Source organism: Mesoplodon bidens (genome assembly GCF_964165515.1).
Source record: "Mesoplodon bidens genome assembly, chromosome: 5".
Lineage (NCBI taxonomy): Eukaryota > Metazoa > Chordata > Mammalia > Artiodactyla > Ziphiidae > Mesoplodon > Mesoplodon bidens.
In genome coordinates, this window is record NC_138161.1 from 144,020,901 (window position 1) to 144,042,510 (window position 21,610).

The following is a 21,610-nucleotide window of genomic DNA, read 5'->3' on the forward strand; positions in this document are numbered from 1 at the left end:
ACTCCTCATAGAGATTGGTTTGGACAAAATTAAAAATCTTACCATAGTGTAGATGTCTTCATTCAAATTTGGGGGGGAAATTTTATCCAAATAAAAAGTTCTTAAAAAATCTCCTTTTCAAATGGTCAGGTATCTAAAGGAGTTCTCTGACCAAGCAATGGCATTTCCTTTTGAAGTTGTTCTTACAGAGAAGCCCGTGAGGAGTGCCCCAAGCATTTTTACCATAACTTCAAATGCAGGCAGTGAAGAAAGTACAACATGGACAATATCCTAGCTTTGAAGTTCTTGAAATGTAATAAAATTTTTCTGAACCTTCCTTAAAGACCAACATTGGTCATGACCTGTAGAGTCTCTTCTAGGCCTGGAAAAAGGACAATTGGTGGGATAGAAATATTGACCGCAAATGACCCATTGTCATCACATTTAATGACCTATAGTCTTCAAAAACCCTTGTCTGAAAGGAAACCTTGGTGTAAGTTCAATCTAAAACAGAGAAGAGAGGAGCTTCTGTGATTGAAGCTGGGTGGTGTTCTGGAGCCTGGCTAGGTTTCCCCATCACCCCAGCAGGGCCCTGACCCAGTTCCTATAAACTCTCGGATGTGAAGCTGACATTATCAATCACATGAGTTGAAAGGCATTCTAGTGACTCACATTTTTTCCTTTCCTTTGACTCACATATATATTCTAACATAATTGCTTTCATTTTGATCTTATTAAAAATTCTAAAAATATTCCCTGTCTCAAATGGTTAGGCCTAGTGATGGTTCAACTATTTATTATACCTAAATGGATCATATGCTTCCTGTAGGTGACTGAATGGACTCTAATTTCCTAATACAGGCTTTCTGCTATAATGTTATATATATATATTTGAAAAACCTCACATTCTGCAAAATTGCACAATAAAATAACAGAGACTAAGGGACAAAATTGCATTTGGAGAAGACCACTCAAAATGTAACAAAAACACAACAATCTTAATAAAAATAGCAACACAGGTACATTAAAACCTGCCTTTACGTAAGTCAGTCAATCCTTTGCAAACAAAACCCTGGATTTTGTGCTTCCTCCTTGGAGAAATAGGTCCTGGGTGGGGGTCGTGGGGGGGGGCATTCCCATTTCACAGAGATCAGTTTCATTAAAATTAAAAATCTGACCCAGAATATGGACTTCTTTGTCCAAAAAATTATAATTTACCATAAAGGACATGCTTTCATAGTCTCCTCAATTTTTTGTCTCAGCTTTACCAGGTAACAGAATGGAAAATATAGTGGTTCTGGAAACCACTAAACCAGCCACTACTTGCACTAAAGAAAGGCTTTTCTGTCAATTCCAACTTTTTCCTTAAGGTCTTCTTATGATGCTAAGGCTTTCTCTTTAATCATAAGAAATCTTGCCCCTTATTGCTTTAGGACATAAATATCCCAGGAAAAGGTCATATGAGAACCATTATACCAATGTCATTCCCCCATTAATCAACCACATATTGAGTGAGTTTGCCTTGAAGAAATAGGCACTGTAAGGGAACAGGCTCTATCTCCATTCCCATTTTTATGAGGAATCTCAGAGGAGGCTAGAGCAAGTGGACATTTATCAAGGATCCACTGGGTGCCAGCTGCTCTGCTGGGCACTTGACATATTTAATATCACCTAATTTTCACAGGCATACTAAGAGGTAGGTTCTTATCCCTGTTTTACAGGTTAGAAAACTGAGGCTCACAAAGTAAAGACCTCACCCGGTTTACATAACGTATTAGTAGCAAAGCCAGGGTTTGTATTTCAGTCTCATTGCCATCCAAGTTTGTACTCTTTATATTACATTGGTTAGAGTTTAAAGCAATATCCTACCACTTGCATTATTAACTGAATGGAACTGTATTGGAACAGATCTTTCTCCCCAAATCAGGTAAAAGTATTTCACTAAGATCCAGAATAATTTATTCTATTGCATCAGCTTTTATAGTAGCTTTTATTTTGTTACATTTTACAGGACTTCAGAAATTTATTAAAGCACTTTCAATACAATATTTTTCCTTTGATCGCTACAATAGTCATGTGATACAGACCAAGTATAATATCCTATTCCCATCTGACAAATAATGGAATGGAGCCTCAGAGAGGTAAAGTGACTTTCACCCTAAGTTAATAATTGGTCAGGACTCAAATCATGTTTTCTGGCTGAAAATCCAGCCTTGTTCTTATAAATGCTGAGGGGACCACCCTTCAGAATTATCTACTGTGAAGTTCTATGCATGGAATTGTTTGTCATTAGAGCTATTGGACCGAGTTTGCTACATTTTTTGAAATGTGATGAAAACATTGAAAAATAAAGGAAGGAAAGAATGAGTTTAGTGTGTTTGTCATTGAAGATAATGATTACTGGTAGAATAATGCATATCAAAAGCCAGTACAAATAAACAACGACAAATTGAATAATGGGTTTTAAATGGGTTTTAAAATAAGTTTCTAATAGAGAACTATTGTAGAATACTAATCATTATTTTAGAATAATAGAACCATAGCATGTGTAATAGGAAAAAAAGTAATTTAGGAGGAACATAAAGTATCTTAAGGTGATATTAAGGAACCAGCCCCTCTCCCTGCCCAGGCTTTTGCCCCAAACTTTCACCCCCTTCTACCCCCTCCTGCCACAGCATTTCCTGACAAAACCTTTGCCCTTCTAATTTCTCCAGATAGAATATCTAACTACCGGTATGAACAGTATGAACCGATATGAAGCCGCTTCACACCGTTTTATCAGTGATGTTGGTTTAAAAGCATATGAACTTACATTGCTTGCTAACTGGAGATGGAGCCTCTCTGGATTCTCTGTCATCCTCTGCGATCCTTGGAGTATGCCAAATTCCCTTCCAAAGGAGAAGTTTTAAAAAATGATGGGGCCTAAAATCAAGGTCCCATGGCCACTCCTGGCTAAGTCATGTGCCAGAGCCCTGGGGCATGTTCCCAAAATATACACCTCTAATAGACAAGAAGTAAAAAAATGTGCATGGATCAAGGCAGGTGTCTTGTCCCATCTGGCATGGAGTAGAAAGATGTGAAGCTGCTGGGTCAGGCCCAGGCACAGGTGGGCTGAGGCTTTGTATTTCAATAGAAAATTCTCAGAAGGTTAATGAATAGAAGGTCAGCCTTGCTCTTGTCACCTGGGTCACCTCCTCTCGCTTCTCCCCACTGCTCAGCTCCTTGGCCAACAAGAGAAGAAAGGAACGGAGATCTGACAGGTCACCTTGGAAAGCTAGTCATTGCCGACCAAGACAGAAAACTATCCGCCAGGAGGAGAGGCGGGCAGCTTACAACTCACAAGCTGAATCCATGGGCTTTGAACTTCTCTTTATGCCATTTTTTTTCTTTTTATCAAGCACCCAGATGGCATGCGTTCTCTAAGTGAGCGGTATTAGTAGAAGTCTACATGGATCTTTCCACTGAGAATCTTCTCTTCCTGTTTTATACTCTCTCGCTTTCTCACAGGGAAAGGGTTTACTTGAATGCTTTTGTGGGAGGATTAAAAGAAAACCTTCCCCTCTAAAGTCCTCCCCTCATTTCACCCCCACCAAGCAGCTAGAGTATCTGTAGAATGAGTGGGAGCAGGGTGGCCTTTGATCAGCTCTCCCCCTGCTCTTTCCCTTCCTCACTCTGTTCTCTCTTTCTCTCTTGCTTACACTCTGACTCTTCTTTTACCTCTGGATCTGTAAACTACACTGGAAGAGACTTTCCTGGCTGCCTTCAGACTTTTAAATGCAGCTTTCCCAGAGGAGGTGTAATATGCTCAGCCTCAATAGGGCCGGTTTTGAGCTACTGGAGTCTTTAGAAAATAGCTTTTGTTTCCGTGTGCTCTCGGAGGGCTGGATTGAAGGGCCTGGTGTCGCTTTCTTGGATAAACACCTTGCCTTCTAGAGACTTGTTAGACCCAGAGGTCTCTTTTCGTGAAGAGGCTCAGCCCTGTGCAGGGCTCACAGGTCAAGCCCTATCAGGTCTTGAAGGCCCTATTAAGCTAGGTGCAGGGGATGAGCACCTCCACCCCCCGGTACCAACTTCTCTAATGATGCAGAGGAGGCCCGCAGAACTAGAGGGAGACTTGCAAAGACTCCAGGATCTCCTTCTTAAAAGGACACCAGTCATTGGATTTAGGGCCCACCTTAGTCCACCTTATCTTAATCTGATTATATCTGCAAAGACCCTATTTCCAAATCGGGTCACACTCACAGATACAGGGGTTAGAACTTCAAGTAACTTTTTTGGGGGGGAACACGATGCAGCGGATAACAGGGCCTTTCAAGGGGCTAGCATGCCTTGATTTTATCGGCCTGCACACCCTCTTCCCAAAACCAGCCAAATGAGCCTGTTTACAAGCTGGGAGTGAGGCAGCAAGCACACTACTTTCTGACCTCTTCCATTCTGATGTTACCTCTTTCTGGAAAACCCTCAGCCTCTGAGCCCTTATAACCTTATTCATTTACCCGTCCATCCATCCTTCCATCCATCCATCCTGTAAACAGTTACTGAGTACCTTTTATGTGCCCAGTTTTACTGCCTAGTTCACCTCCAGTTCACCTGGGAATCTACTCACCCCCTTTTCTCATCTCAGCTGAAAGCCATCTCTCTTTTCTCTAAGCCATGGCTCCAAACTTTTATTTACTAAGCACCCAATCAGGAAAGTAAGCTTAAATCTTAGTGAATGATTTACAGATACTACTGCCAATCAACATATTAAATAACGACCTTCTCTAGCAGAGGTCTTGCAAGGAATCAATGATCCTTGATGGATTGGTTCCCTGACTTCTTGACTGACTCTTTGGGACCTCAGCCGGGAAGGTAAAATCTCTCCACCATCTGCTGGGTGTGCTTCAACCCAGGTGCCCTCACAGTTCAAGCCTCCATTTCTGCACAGGGCTCCCAGGCCTATTCCCTGAGGACCTGGGTCAAGGTCTCATTTCCGGTTCTTCCTCTTTTCCTACTTCCCCTGGCCAACCGCCCCCGCCGCCCTTGGAGTTCACAGCTTGGAGCAAAGCTACTGTGAGCCCACTTGGGCTGCTCACACAGTCCTACCCCATGATCGTGACTCATCTCTACTCGACATTTCCTGCACCATCCCTTCTGAGAGCCTTTTCCACCGGGCAGCTGCTCCTCCCCCATCTGTGCCTGTGCACAAGTGTCCCCAGCACCCTCCTCTCCTCCACGCCCTGCCCTTGCTGAGGAAGCAGAGTCTGCCTCCAGCTCTGGGACTCTTCCCATGGGTTCCTGGCTGCACTCTTGCCCTAATGAATACCTCTGAGTTTCGGCCCAGATGTTCCTTCCTCAGGGTATGCAATACGTGCTTGATATATGCTTCTCCATGGCACCTAACAATTGTAATTATAGCACCTAACAATTGTAATTACGTAGTTAATTGCATCAGCTGTTTAATGTCCATCTTTTTTCCTAGGAAGGAACTTCAAGGAGCTCAGGAAGCGTCTGTTTTGTTCATTGTTGCGCTTTGTACACAGTAGGTGCTTAATAAATATGCATTGGCTGAGAATGGCTGGTAGAGGCATTGCATGCACCTGCATGCTCCTGCAGGTGGCTAGCCCCTCCTACATGATGACAGGCACACAGGGAGGAGGGCTTTGCCTGGCTGACCCCACACACCACAGTCAGAGCAGAGAGATGTGCTGGCCGGGAAACCTGACCCTGATCTTGCGCCAGTCACCAGGGTACGAGCTAGCTCAGGCTCTGAAATCCCATCCTGATCCCGCTCATGCTAATAACACACTGGCCTTACTAATCATAATTATGCTGAGTCTTTTTCAAAAGGGCATTTCAGTCAGGGCTTGATATCCCTAACTGAGCATCTGGTGACAAAGTGATCCGGGGAGAGATCTCGGTGGAAGGGGAGGGCAGGGCTGCCTGAAGAAGAGTGATGTGGGCAGAGCGGGGTGACTGGAGTGGAATTTGAACGATTCCGCTCTCAGCTTAGTTAGTGCTGGGGGAGAATGTCCGGGGGACTGGGCCTCGGTTTTATTCCGGCTGCAGTTAAAGGGGCTCACCTAGAGGGGTGGGATGGGGGGGGTGGGGGGGAGGGAGACGCAAGAGGGAAGAGATATGGGAACATATGTATATGTATAACTGATTCACTTTGTTGTGAAGCAGAAACTAACACACCATTGTAAAGCAATTATACTCCAGTAAAGATGTAAAAATAAATAAATACTACTTTTAAAAATAAAAATAAAATAAAATAAAGGGGCTCCCCTCTTTTCTTTGCTTGTCTTCATTCCTCTGCACTTTCCCATCCACCCAACAGAAAACCTGTCACCCTAGCTCAGTGACTGAAATAAGAGTGAGAAATCACAATTTGAATACGGCCTCCTGAGGGAAGCCAGGGATCAGACCGGGAGGAGAAGTATGATTTAAACGTAAAAACCGCCAAGAATGGTGGGGAGAAGTGAAACTGGGCCTGGGGTCACTGGACAGAAAGCCAGCAAACCTTTCTCACTTGGAAGGACCAAGTTCCTAGCCTGAGCCCAAGCCATCAAGCAGAGGGATGAACCTTCTCAGCATCAACTTCTGCAAAGTGCAGACAGAGGGGGCTTTTTCCCAAAGGCTTGCAGGAAGGATTATCTCAGATAATTTTCTGCTTTCTTTGCACCTTTTAAGCATTAAGTACATTATAAGAAAAACAAAAAAAAAAACAAAACAAAAAACCAGGGCTCTAGCAGTCGAACTCACTTCTCAGTGGTAAGGAAATGAAAAGCCTAGCCCTTGCCCCACAGCAACTGGGAGGGCACGTGCCTGTCTCAAGGTAGCCCTGGGTGCCTGTGTGTTCCTCTGTCTGTCTCTGTGCTTGGGTATCCACGTGTGTGTACTGCACTGTACATGTGTGTATGCCCGTGCATGCTACGTGTGTGATGCTGGTGGGAGCTACTCACCACAGGCTTTAAAGAAAGTTCACAGAGGCTTCCTGCTTTCATCACAGAGTCCCTCTAACCATCTGTCACCCACAAGGGCTAGGGACAGCAATGTTGGCTCCTGGTGGAACAGAAAGTCTGGGCAGCCTGGACGGGGAGATGGTTGTGCTCCCCGCTCCGCCCTCGGTCCCCAGCTGGTTCGGGGAACAGGGATGCAGGTCGGCCACTCCTCCGGGACGTGTCAAAGCAAAGGGGGTCTCAGACTGGGGCACCCACTTCTCCTGTGCAGGTCGGGCTCAGGACCTGGCACGGGGAAGGGGGAGGGCCCCTAAGGCTGAGGCTTTGACTCTCTTGGTCTTTTCTCGGTGGATCCCCTCTTTGAAAGTTACCCAAGTAAAAGTTCCTGGAGAAAAAAGATTCTCCATCCCAAACATGGGTGAGCCCCTCTGGCACCCTGGACAAACTTCCTTCCTGAAGCCCTTAGTTACGTATAGAAGATGGAGGCTAAACAAACACAATGCCAGATGCCCTCTCTGAGTTGAACTCCAGATTACTGGGCAGCCACTTCACTGGTAACCATGTCAGTGAAAATGGCTGAGGTGTTAATTCATGTGTGTTTGGTGCTACGGCACTGAAGGATCTCAGGACTGCGGGGGATCATCAATCGGTCCCCAGCTCCTCAAACACCAACCCCGGGACCTTCAGGGCTGATTTAATCAACTTTCCTTTTCTTTTCGTTTTTTTTCTTTTTCCAAAAGAGCTGATGAATGGGGCAGGCCGGGGATTCAGATTCTGAGAAATGGGTTATTGGGGGAGCTAAGTGGCAGGGTCAGATGGAGGTTCCAAGACCTGGAGACAGATGCTGGTTTGGGGCTCTGTGGTGGGGACACCTATGGGCGCTGTGCCCTCCCTGCCTCCTCAGACACAGGTGATGCTGGGCCAGAGGCAGAGGGGCTCTAGTCCCTGCAAAGACATGGTGCCCCAGTGTGGCCCCAGGACCTGGATAATCTGTCGGGCTTGGGGAGAGAGGAAACGCTCCAGGATGTCTGAAAATACATTTTCCTTTCTAGTCTGACAGGATGGGGACTCCGTGTCAGATTTACCTCGAGTTTTGAAAAATAACTGACCTTTCTTGCAACGCAGGTTTGTGAGTGAACTTATGCTCCCTAAAATAGTTTCAATGCAGTCATGCTAAAAGTGCAGTCCAGCACTAGTGATAACAGCATTATCTGGGTTCTTGTATGAAATGCATATTCCTGGGCCCCACCTTAGACCTACTGATCAGAAACCATGGGGGCAGTGCCCAGAAACCTCCACTTTCCTAGCACTCCAGGGGATCCTGGGGCACAAGGAAGTGTGAGAACCACGGGTTTCAATGGACACAATAATCTTTTTTTTTTTTTTTTTTGGCCGCGCCTTGCAGCTTGTGGGATCTTAGTTCCCTGGTCCACAGATCGAACCCAGCCCAGTGTAGTGATAGTGCCGCGTCTTGACCACTGGACCACCAGGGAAGTCCCTATAGACACAATAATCTTAACTGCCTTTTCCCCTCTTCTCTCCTGAGAAGCCTTCTTCAAAATTCTTCCATGGGGATCCTGTCACGAGGGCCCTATTTTCCTTTGTGAATATCAAAATATTCACAAAATATCCTGGGCTTCTGGAAGCTTTCTGCTTTATTGTTTTCTGTTTTGGAGTGAGTAAGAAGAGGGAAAGTCACAATCGTTTTTACCAGTTAGCCTTGAAAATGTATACCTGGGGGTCTGTCGCCGTGGGGTGTGGATTCTGAGAGCCCGGGATGCACTCGTGGCAGCACCTACAATAATCACAGATGCTGCAACCAGAGCAGGACCTACATTAGGGATTGTTTCCAGTTTATCACAGGGGGTCCTATGAATCTGACAATTCTTCCCAATCCCATCTTATGGATGAGGAGACCAAAGGCCAGATTTATAGAGCATAGTTTGAAACTAAATCCTGCATCCTCCTACCATAGAACTATTTTGCTACCCCAGAGTGGGAGAGAGTTCTAGAAGGGATCTTTTGCCACCTTCCCAGCCCACATTGCTGAAGACATGGGCAGCATAATATCATAGAATAAAGGTCAATTTTTTTGTGAAAGGAAAGGCCCTGGAGACTTCAGCAGGGAATCGATCGTGGCTAGAATGGATGCTCCCTCCCAGAAACATGGTGAGATAGGAGGCTGCAGCTGAGACAATAATTCTTGGGAATAATGGGGGAGGATGAGACAGGGTCTTGCCGCCATGGTGACAGGGTGACTGAAATTCATCACAGGGGAACAAGGGCCTCTGCAGAGCACGTGCGGGGCAGGCCTGGTTTCCCCAGCAGGTTCAGGACGAGCCAGTGGGACAGGTGCTCACAGAGATGTCCCTGCGGGACAGTCTGACCCTTGTCCCATGGGGACGGTGGACCCTCCGTGTCCAGTGCCCCTGGGGAAGCTCAAGAAATGAGTCTAATGCAGATGGGGCAGCTTCTAGAGGAAGGACCAGCTGAGCTGTCCCGGAGCTGGCCCAGGCAGTCACTGAGTGCAGTGAGGGCAGTATGTGAGGGAGAGCTGGGCAGGCAGGGAGATCAAGGCAGGACAAGGAGCGGCTGGCGAATCGCCTGAGAAAATGGCTTCTGCTTCCCGCCAGGAGGGGCAGATGCCCAAGAAGCAGCTCTCTTTGAGCTTCCCCAGAGGGGGACAGAGTGGGCAGGGAACATCAGCAGACATTAGAACAGAGAAAGCAAAGAGGAGGGAGGCACTGGCAGGCTTGGAAGGAAGGGAGCCTCAGAAGCGCAGAAACACCAGAAAAACACCGGGTGTGGGAGGAGCCGGGGACTGAGACAGGAGGGCTGAGAGGCAGGAGGAGCAAAGGGGAAGGGGCTGGGGGAGATCAGAGGCGCCTTGAAGACAGAGTGCGCTTCAGGATAAAATACGGAGGTCTGCCAGGAGCAGCGTTGAGGGAAGGCATGGGCAAGGTCAGAGGCTTCTTAGAGAGACAGCCTGGGGCTTTGAAGGATGGGAAAGTTGACACTGCTTTAGCAGAAGGAACCTGGCTGTATACGAAGAAGCAAAGATTTTGCTCACAAAGGGACCGGCTGGGGCCTCTTCCTACTGATCAGAAAAGAAAGCAAGGCGTGCTGGAGCAGAGCCTTTGACTCAACCAGCAGAAAGCTGCAACGCAGAGAGGGTTGTGGGACCCTGTTGGGGCTCTGTCCACCAGTGTGAGCTGAGAAAGGGCTACGGTCAGGTTTGTGAAAGTGTATGTGAGCCCCTAACGAAGAGTTAAACAAAGATGTGGCACTTTCCCTGATATGTGTGCCTTTTTTTCCCTTGGTAACCGGAGACAGGACCAGTAAACAGGACCAGCATGTTACCTGTGAAGTCAAACACGGAGCACTGGTCTTTAACACAAGCACGGTGTTATGCATTGAACGAGTGTGTCCTTTCAAAATTCATATGTTGAAAGCCTAACCCCCAATTTGGAGGTTGGGCCTTTTGGGAGGTCATTGGGTTTAGAGGGGGTCATGAGGGTGGGGCCCCCGTGATGGGATTAGTGTCTTTACAGGAAGAGGAAAAGAGACCAGAGCTGTTGCTCTCTCTGTCTCTATCTCTCTCTGCCATGTGAGCACCCAACAAGAAGGCGACCACCTGCAAGCCAGTAAGAGGGCTCCAACCAGGAACTAAATTTGCCAGCACATTAATCTTGGACTTCCAAGCTTCCAGTTTCTCCAGAACTGGGAGAAATAAATGTCTGTTATTTAAGCCACCTAGCCTATGATATTTTGTTAGAGCAGCCTGAGTAGACTAAGACACGTAGAAATGTTATTTTGAACACCCATAACCGTACTCAGAAATACACCTGCCAAAAAGAAAGTTATATAAATTGTACAGGTATTAAAGCCCAGCCCAGCTCACTGATCTGTCTCTCTGGAATGTTAGGAGCAGTTCAGAACTCCTCCTTATTTTAGTGGGTTTATTCCAGTCATAGAAAAGCACAAAGGAGCAAATTCTATCTGTTCATTATTCCGGGAGCCTGATGGGAAGGAAATGCTCTTGGGGCTAGAAATAGCCATTTAAAATAGAGAAGGAAGACCTGGGGGAAGCATGGTGGAGAATTAAGACAGAATAAGAGATGAAGACTCAGGGCCTAGTAGGAAAAACTAGAAAACTTTAATAGCTACGACTGGGGTCTCCACCTATAAAGTAAAACAAGATGTATTAGAAGGTGACGATGTTTAAAAGATCTTGAATGAACTGCATGAATAAGGAACTTAAGATAGAGTAGAGTAGACTTAAGGGCTGTCTTAGGGACCTGCTGATTATGGTAATAAGCTGAAGGTTCCACTTTTGGTGTGGAAGAGTATGCTTCTAACAAACAGACTCTCCAGCAAATAACAACAAAGTACAAGAGAAGAGAAAAGGAAAGAAGAAAGAAAAGAAAGGAAAAACTACCTGAAGGTTCCAGAAACTGAGCAGCATGAGGTGAGTTTTACTTTTTGCAGTTTTGCCCTGGGGGCAGCTGTCCACCCAATGGCTAAAACTCTAGTGGAAAAACCTACCATCTTTTTGGTTGGAGAAACCACGTGAAGGAGTCCTGGATAATCAGGGATGCTGGAAAGTTGGGAAAGAATCCCTGGACACAAGAGAACCAGGGAAATGGGATTCCAACTTCTGGGTATAAACTTTTGCCAGTTCTCTGGCTGACTCCTAAACCTTGCAAGTATAAGACAGATTGAAAACCACAGGAACTGAAATCTGAACTGTTGCCCACTGCAGACATGACAGAGTCTGCAGGTTGAGTATAACATGTTAATTTCCTGCTAAATCAAAAAGAGCAACACTCTTTGGATCAGTGTAATAGAATTCAGAGTCTCTACATCACATATACAACACTCACAACACATGTAATCCAGAACTACTAGACATACAAAGAGCCAGAGAAATGTGATCCATTTTCATTGGAAAAAAAGATGCCAATCCCAGGATGACCCAGACTTACAATAGCAGCTATTATGGCTATGATCAACGGGATAGAGAAATATGCTTATGATGAATAAAAAAAAAAGACATCTCAGCTGAGAATTGGAAAATATAAAAGAAAGATTCATAAGAAAGTATAGAGCTAAAAAATACAATATCAAAAAAAAGTCTCTTGAGGGACTTTTCTTAGAAGAATGGAGGTAGCAAATGAAAGAATCAATGAATTTAAAGATAGATCTGAGAAAGAGAGAAAAAAATGGGGAAAGTAATGAACAGAGCCTCAAGAACCTGTGGGACAATTTCACAAGTTTTACACATAGGTAATTGTAGTCCTAGAAGGAGGGAAAAGGGGACAGTAAATAATATTTGAAGAATTGCGGCTGAACAATTCCCCCAAAATAGTAAAAGACATAAATTTACAGATTTAAGAAGCTGAGAGAATCTCAAACAAGATAAATTAGGGGAAAAAAGCATGACCAGGCACATCATAGTCAAGCTAAAAACCAACGATAATGAGAAAATCTTGAAAGCAAACAGAGAAAAAGTCACTATTTATATTTATATTTGTGTTTATATATATATAAATCCTAGAGTAACCACTAAAAAATGTAAAGAAGTAGAGCTGAAAAGAAATCAATAGATAAATGAAAGTTAACAGCCTGCCCACCTCTGCCTGAAGATGGGGTGGGGGCCATGCAATATGGCCTGACCTCTGTGTGTATTGCCCAAAGGCCAGCAGAGCCATTTGGCAAAGATGACAATCCTTTGCTGGATTTTGGGGAAGAAAAGGGGAAAGAAAGAAAGAGAAATAGGCTTTCTGGGATATCACAAATGACCCAAGTTGAGCAGGGAGTCTGGCACACTGTGGGGCCAGAGAGGAAGCCATGGTGTCCCAAGCACTGGACTCAGAGTCCGGAAACCTGAACTGAAGGGCCAAAGCTGCACTGACAACCTATGTGACTGAGTAACTCATTTGACCACTCTGGGCCTCGATCCCTCCTCTGCAAAGTGAGGGGGTAGGATTTACAGCCAGTTCTTAGTAATTGCCTCTCTGGACGAAAGGGACAGTTGGACATCCATGTTTCCTGCTTTACAGACATCTGTATTGGTCAGTGTTGGGCTTCTTCATGCCCAGAACGAGGTCCTTTGCCCACTCTATCTCTTCCAAGTCAAGTACATTTACACGCCCTGTTTTGATTCTTGTCTTTATGCTGATGACTCCTGAATACATATCATCATTTGGACTTGTCCTCCATGCTCCAAACCCAGATTTCCAGCCGCCTATTCATCAGCTCTACTTAGATATCCTACCAGCACATAAAAGTCAAAATATTCTAAACAAGTGTCTTACAAATTTTGTAACAGAATCATCTGGGAAGTCTTGGTGAAAATGCCAAGGCCCAGATTCTATTCAACTTCATGAGTCTGTTCCTCTGTGTTCCTTATTAGCTCACCAGGTAAACCTGATACTTACCAAAATTTGAGAGACTCTGCTTTAAACTAAACCCACAATTTAGTCCCAATCCTTCTATTCCTCCAACCAGTTCCTTTCCAGAATCCCCATTCTCAGGGAATGGCACCATCATCCATCCAGAGACACAGTCCAGATACCAGGTGTCATCCTTGGACCTCTGTTACCCTCACCCCTAAGCATCACCCACTCTCAAGTCTTTTCCACGTTTCTCCCCTGATCCCCCTGGGCTTCATTCACTCCCACTGCCCATGGCCTCCTGACACATCTTGCTTCTACTCTTGCCTCCCCCATCTGTCCTTTACACTTCAGCCAGGGTAAATGTTTTTAAAAAAATATTTTATTCTGAGACAGTTTCAACGTCTAGAAAAGTTTCAAGAATACTATAAAGAATGCCTATACACTCCTCATCCAGATACTCCATTCAAATTCTTAACAACTGTCACAGAAATGCCCTCTTAGGGATCATATGTAAATATCACCCACTTATCATGCCTCTCTACTGCCCTCGGATCTGGAACAGTTGTCGGTCTGCTTAACTTTCATGACCTTGAAATTTTAAGATCACAGGTTAGGCATTTAATAGAATGTATCTCAATTTTAATTAGTCTGAGTTTTCCTCGTGATAAGATCCAAGTTATACATTTTTTTTTTTTTTTTTGCTGTACGCGGGCCTCTCACTGCTGTGGCCTCTCCTGTTGCAGAGCACAGGCTCCGGACACACAGGCTCCGCGGCCATGGCTCGCGGGCCCAGCCGCTCCACGGCATGTGGGATCTTCCGGGATCGGGGCACGAACCCGTGTCCCCTGCATCGGCAGGCGGACTCTCAACCACTGCGCCACCAGGGAAGCCCCAAGTTATACATTTTGAACAGAGTATCTGAAATGCTATGTTCTTTTACTGCATACTCTCAGTGGCACACAATGTCTGTTATTGGTGTGAACTCTCATCTTTGATTCAGATGGTATTACCAGACTTCTCTGTAAAGTTACTTTCTCCCCTTTTGTAATTAATATTTTGGGGCAAATACTTTGAGGCTATGTAAAGTCCCCATTCTCTCTCGTTTCACCCCAAGTATTAACATGTTTCTTAACTATTAATCTGATGGTCACCAAATAGTGATTTTTCTAATAACACCATTCTTTCCTCTATTGGGAAAAGCTTTCTCTTATTTATTCATTTATCAGTGTGGACTCCATAGTTACTATCTTATTCAATAGGTTATAATCTGTTTCCATCAGTATATATTTTGAGGTTCATTTTATACTATATTTGGACATTGGGAAGCCCTTTATCCTGGGTATTGTGTACTTTTGACATATTCCCATCATTCTTTGAGTACTTTCTTACTTTCTGTCACATTAAGATGTACTGGGCTCATCTAATACTTCTCCTGCCCAGGCCCTGGAAGGGGCCATTTCTTTAATGAGTCCTGGGTGCTTTTAGTATAGAAGAGAATGCATAATACAAGATATGAGTGCCAGGTGTACTTTTTGCTACACAGGTACCATTGTGTACAGGCACTCTTAGCTTTTATTTATTTCTCTATCTCCTTATATATTGAAAACCACAAGTTCTCACAGATACCTCCAATTCCAATTCAACATCACATAATTCATTCTAGCTTTCATGCTTTCCATATTTGTACCTCCTTTACCAAAAGCTCCCATTGTCTCCAATATATTTCTCAATATCTCTGTCTATAGCTAATCTTCCAATAATGATGGCCTTCCAGCCCCCTCACCCATGGTTCCTGATCCCTGCTAGGTCTTGCCTCTCTAGATCAGGACATCTACCTTGATTGGGCTAGCCAAATGACTTTTGGATGAAAGAAAGAAGGAAGAAAGCCAAGAAAGTTTTTTTGTTTGTTTTGTTTATAAAGAAGGGAAGGAAGATATTGGAAAGGAAAAGCAAGAGAAAAACCAGGTTATTTTTCTAAAATGCAAATTCATCACCTTTGGGTCATGTGTGTGCATCTATGTACACCCCTCCCACCACCCACCCCCACACCACACAGAGCCCTTGAATGACTTCTCATTGCTCTAAGGAGGTAAATTTCATCACAAGCATCTAGGAGGCCCTGCTCGATGTAAGTACTGCTGATCTCCTTGGTCACTTTCCCTTCTTTCTCCAAATGCCAAGCACAGGAGTCTTCTCTCAGCTCCTCTAAAATTCCGCCTTCCCTCTTGACACAGAACCTTTGTATGTGCTGCTTATGTTTCTCAGTGCTCTAACCTGCCTCATTCATTTGGGTGACTTATTCTTCAAATCTCTGCTGGAGCACCATCTTCTCTGGAAGCCCTCCTTAATTCCCCTAGATCTAGTCAGGCTATTTTTCTTATTTATTATTTTCTTCATGCTCTCACAGAACACAGTGGCTCTTATCTCAACTGGCAATTATGCACTTATTTGTGTATGTGTCTGATTAATCTTCCTTTTCCTCATTCGAGTGTGAGTAATGCTGTCTCTTTTCAATCCTAATTGTGCCTCTAGCTTGTAGCCCAGGATTGGTACATAGCAGATGATCAATAAATATTTTTCATGTGAATAAATTGAATTTTTAGAAATATCAATAGTTTAATCAGCAAACATGATAATTTTCTCTATTTTGAATAAAAGGCAAAACATGGAAGAATAATATGATAAAATGTGAAGGATCCTGAAAGCTGTTAGGTTTCGTTTATAAGCTTCATCATTTAGAAGAAACACAAAATCACAGCAAATGATCTAAATAATCTGTGCAGGAAAGTAATGTGGGGAATATTTCACTGAAGAAACTTTCAATGTAAGACATATAGAGATTGTATGTTTGACTCACATTATAATTTAGGAGACTCAGGGTCATTAAAATGTTAGTCCTTCCAAATGTCGAATAGAGTTGCATTCAAAATCCACATGTGAGTGTATATGTATCACTGCATGTTTTAGAACCAGACAAAGTGATCTTAAATTGAAAAAAAAATGGTATCTGAAAAGAGCCAAGAATTTTTTTTAAAGAAAAATGAAGAATAACTTACTTTATCCAAACAGTAAAACTTTTGCTAAAATTCTTGTAATCATATAGTAAAACTTCTGATAAAGTTACTATAATTAGAACAATATGGTTGGGCATAAGAATTTAAGTTGATCAGTGGAGCAGATTGGAGAATCAAAACATAGTTTATGTAAGGAACTTAACATATGACAAGGATGACATGTGATTCAATAAAATATGGAAAATATCTTCAATAAATGGTGTTGGTATAATTATCTATTCAACTGTATGAAAACAGGGTAAGAATATATGTCCTAACACATATTCAAAAACATATTTGAGAATAGCCCTGGTGTCTATCAACAAGAGAATGGATAAATAAACAATGGAATGCTACAGTAAATAAAAACAAACTACTTCTGCACACAACAATAGGAATGAATCTCACACACAGAATGCTAAGAGAAGGCAGCCAGACACAAAGAGCATCCTGATTCCACTTATGTGAAGTTCAAGAACAGGCAAAACAAACCTATGGTAGAAAAAAAATCAGAACAGTGGGTGCCTCTGGGTGTGGGGCAGGGGAGGGACAGGAGGGAACTTCCTGGTATGATGACAATGTTTTTTATCTTGATAGGATTTCAGGTCACACAGTTGCATGCATTTGTTAAAACTCTGTAAGTGTACACTTATGATTTGTGCACTTCTTTATATGCAAATTTTACCTTAATCAAGGATAGAACTATAAACAAATATTTAACTCTTATTAAATATGTGTATGCTGAAGCATTTAGGGGTGATGTGTACTAATATCTGCAACTTATCTGGAAAAGCATCAACAAAATCGGATGGAGTGATGCATAGACAGGGGGATGGATTAAATAGTTATATAATAAAGCAAACATAGCAAGATATTAATTCTAGAATCTATGTGGTGAGAATATGGCTGTCTTTTGCAAAATTCTATCAAGGTCTCTGTATACTTGAAATTTTTCAAACTAAAAACTTGGGAAAAATAAATACATTTCAGGTGTACTAACTATTTAGATATAGGACAACCCCCTTCAAAAGGCATTTTATAACCCTGAGAACTTTTAGAATAAACCAGAAAAATCCAATAAGTAGGGGAAAAGATAGATATTTTGACTAAATGAATATGAACCAGTTTTGCAAGCCAAAAGATATCATAAACAATATCAAAAGGACAATTGTATTCTTTTGAATAAAAAAAAGAATTGTATTTTTTTGTACAGAAAAAGTGAAGGAACTAATTGTATCATATATGGCAGAAAAAGGGTTAACATCTCTAACATAAAAAGAATTCCTATAAATTTCTAAGAAACAAGAAAATAACCCAATAGAAAAATAGGTAAATACATGTACAGATAATTAACAAAAGAAGACACATGAATCCCAGTAACTGTGCAAAAAGACAGTAATATCTCCAGCAGTCAGTTGAAAATGCAAATTAAAATTGGATTAGCAAATTTTAAAATATTGATTACTTTCAATGCTGGTGAGGATGTTGGAAGATGAGCACTGTACAACCCTAGTGGAGTGTGAATGTTTACAGACTTTCAAAGCAGCAACCTGTAGTAAGAATCCCCAAGAGACACACAAGACACAGAGAAATAGGCATAGTATGATCCCATTTTTATAAAATAAAAATTTTCAAATTTTTGAACAAAGAGAAAAGTGTGAATGCAGACACATCTAATTGTTGAAACTGATGCTTCAGGACAGGGCTTGGTAAACTATGACCTAAGTACTAAATCTGGCAGGTCACCTGGTTTTTTACAGCCCATGGGCTAAGGGTGGTGTTCATACATTTTTAAAGGGTTACATTTTCAATGGTTATATAATCATGTGCATAATATACTCATTTGGTCTCTTGGCCAGCAAAGTCTAAAATATTTACTATATGGCCCTTTAGGAAACATTTACCAACCCTTGCTTCAAGGGAATTGTACGTTCTGACTTAGTCTTTCCTCTCCTCTGTATTGTTTTGATTTTTTTGATAATTATGTATTGCTTCTGCAAGCTTAAGGAATATAGGTAGGTAGGTAAGTTGGAAGATCAATCACTTTGGATGTTGTTGGGAATAGATGTAAGAAGACAAAAGGAAACCAGGGAGACTAACTAGGAAGCTACTATAACAGTCCAGGTGAAAGAGAATGGTGCTTAGAAACAGGGTGGGTGCACAGCAGAGGTGGAAGAGCTGAGGGATTGGACACGGATGGGGAGGCACAGAGAGAACTCAAGACTGATTCCTAGGTTTCAGTCATTAGTTGAATGGTGCAACCACTGATTTGAAGAGATGGGGGAGGGGAAATTGGAGAGTAAATCAAGAGCTCTATTTTGGACCTGTGAAAGTTCTAAAGGGAATTGTGTGAACTAGGCAGCTGGACACAGATGATTAAGCTGCTTGGGCAGTAGAGAGGGAGGCTGAGCAAGAAATACAAATGTGAGAGTACTCATCATGTAGATGGTACTTAAAGCTTTCTGGAAGTGATAGGGAAAGAGAAGAGGACCAGGAGTCTACCTGGTATCACAGTGCTCAACCCAGCTGCAGCCCACTCCCTGCTGACAGCTGTCTCCAATGCCACTGTCCAAATGCTTGGATTCCCCCAAATCATCCTTTCCAAAATGTCCTCTTCATGGGCCAGGAACAGCATGGCTTCAGAGGAGACACCAACCCTTTCTCACAGCTTATGCCCCAACGCTTGCCTGGACAAACAGCTACTGTAATTTCTCCTAGATGAATGGTCTGCCCAGCACCTGGCTCCCCCCAGTGGATAGATGAGTTCTGGTCCCAGTCCCTTCCAGTATGCTCCGCCATGGGTCCCTGCCATGAGCAGCCACTTTTCACCCCTGTCACACTTTGACCCGAGAAGACACAGAAGGACTCACCAAGGAGCTGGTGTAGGTGGGGTCTGAGGTGTCGTCCTGGAGGTAGCGGGAAAGGCCAAAGTCAGACACCTTGCACACCAAGTTACTGTTGACCAGAATGTTCCTCGCAGCCAGATCCCGGTGCACGTAGTTCATCTCGGCCAGGTACTTCATGCCCGCAGCAATGCCCCTCAGCATCCCCACCAGCTGGATCACCGTGAACTGTCCATCATTTTGCTGTAATAAGACACCAAGGGCAACCAGATCAAGATGGGCTTCAGTGGTTAAGCAGAAGCTGAGGTGCCAGGGCCCCACTGCCTTCTCCCTTCCGACTCCCATTCTCCTCCCTCTCCTTGAACACTCTGCCTTCTCCTTGCCAATCTTGTGGATTTCATCTCCAAATTACATCTCAAAGCCATCCAGTCCTCTCCAGCTTCACTGCCACCATTCTAACCAACTCATCATCATCCATCACCTGTAACAGCCTCCGTCCACCTTCCCCCGTCCCAATCCATTCTCTAAGGGCAGCTAGAGCCATCCTCGTAAGACGGAAATCAGGTCATGTCACTGAAACGCTCTTATGGCCTCCCACTGTATTAAGGGAAAGTGTGGCCCACGGGGCCCCATGGGATCAGCTAGTGCCTCACCTTATGCCACTATGTCCTGCACTCCTGTGCTAAATCCACAGTGACTGGCGACTTTTCAATCCTCTCCCTGGCCAAGCCCTTCCTGCCTCAGGGCCCTTACACAGGCTGTTCCCTCTGTCTTTTCCCCACAATCAACACCTACTTGCTTCAGGTCTCCACTTAAATGTCACTCCCTCAGAGAGGATGTCTCTGTAGCCAGTCCCCTCCCCCCCCACATAATTAGCACTTTCTTACTACTATCCTTCAGTGCATGCTCTTATTTTCCTTCTTAGCATGTATCACAAGGTTTAGTTTTGTGTGTGTGTGTGTGTGTGTGTGTGTGTCTGTCTGTCTCTGCTACTTGACTCTAAGCTCTTTGAGACAAGAACCCTCCCTCTTGCAGTCACCATAGCATTCCCAGTGCTGAGAACGTTTGAGTAGACAGATGTAGCTCGATAAACATATGCTGAATGAATGGCTGGTACATCTCTTCTTGTCCCCAGAATTAAATGTTTACAGTGTCTTGCTCGACAGTGGATAACACACCTGCCTCAGAGGGCTGGGTGGTCAGGAGAAGCGCACACACCTGCCTCAGAGGGCTGGGTGGTCAGGAGAAGCGCACACACCGTGTCTGGCTCGTGGACTCTCCCAGTGATGGGAACTGTTGCTACCCCTCCTCCTGCCAACCTGAAATGCTGCCTTCTCTCCAATCACAGTTTCTCACCTGGATGGCCTCCCTCCTCCATGGTTAGAGGACAGGCTCTTCTGTGAGTGAATGTGTGCCTTCCTCCACCTCCCCAAAGCCCCTGAGTCTGGGCTCTGCCCACACTGGTTACATCAGTGCACCTTGGGCCATGCTGCCAAGAACACATTTTCCCAACTAGTCCAGCCCCAGCTACTCCCTAAAGGGTTATGAGTTGTATTGTGTAAGCAGAGTATGGCCCAGGCATTGAGATGCTCTGAGTGGGGGAGAGGGGGGAGGAGGCGGGGCACCCTGGGCTAGTCCAGTTACTGCTGAACACAGACCCTGGGCAAGGCAGTCCCTCCCTCTGCCCCAGGGTCCTCCTGTGAAATGCAGGAAGCATAAATAGTGTGAGGAGTTCCCATTTATTGAGCACCTACTGTCTGTGAGATGGCGCCCAATGCACTCACATGCATTATCTCACTAATATGTATGGGACACATCGTTTATGCATGAGCTCCGGCAAAAGTAATTTTTTATGCAAAACTAAGTAAAGAAAAATAAAAGAGCTGTTATAAAAATACACTATTTATTAGGGAAAAAATTCCAACAATTGAAAAGTCTAACAACGGTAGCATGAATTGTTGAAGACTGTTCCTCATGCAAGATTGCAAGCCCGAGGGTTGGTTATGCTCCTCGCTCAGTTGCAGGAGTGGAGCAAACTGGCACTCCCTCCACTCCTTCCTGAGCCCCCAACCCCCACCAGAAGGAGGGCCCCCAAACACAGTGAGTCTGACATACTCCAAGTTCCAAGTCCTCACTCAAACCTTAACCACCTCCCAATCTGCCCAGAATTCTTCCTCTGCAATATTTGCCTCTAACCAACTCCAAAAGAAAGTGCAGAGCTGCTTTTTGGAAACTGATTGGTTTTCAGCACATGGTGCCCATCTGCCAGAGCTGGATGTGCCGTGAGTGATGCAAATCTTGCTCACTAATGAACTTCACTCCACATCTCCTTGAGAAACTAGCCCAGATTTCCCCAGCACCATCATTCCTCTAAGTAGGTCTCTGGGGATCTGCCT

The 21,610-nt window shown here is 44.1% G+C and overlaps 1 protein-coding gene across 2 annotated transcripts in view; it reads right to left on the minus strand.

Annotated features, from left to right (window-relative positions):
* EPHB1 (EPH receptor B1) overlaps positions 1 to 21,610 on the minus strand; it is a gene marked incomplete at both ends in the record, with an annotated part of 429,185 nt that overhangs the window by 25,278 nt on the left and 382,297 nt on the right. For both annotated transcript variants that reach the window (XM_081234446.1, XM_081234445.1), the window contains one exon: positions 19,242 to 19,457. In XM_081234446.1, coding sequence (XP_081090572.1) covers positions 19,242 to 19,457 — 216 coding nt within the window. The remainder of the gene's footprint in view (positions 1 to 19,241; positions 19,458 to 21,610) is intronic.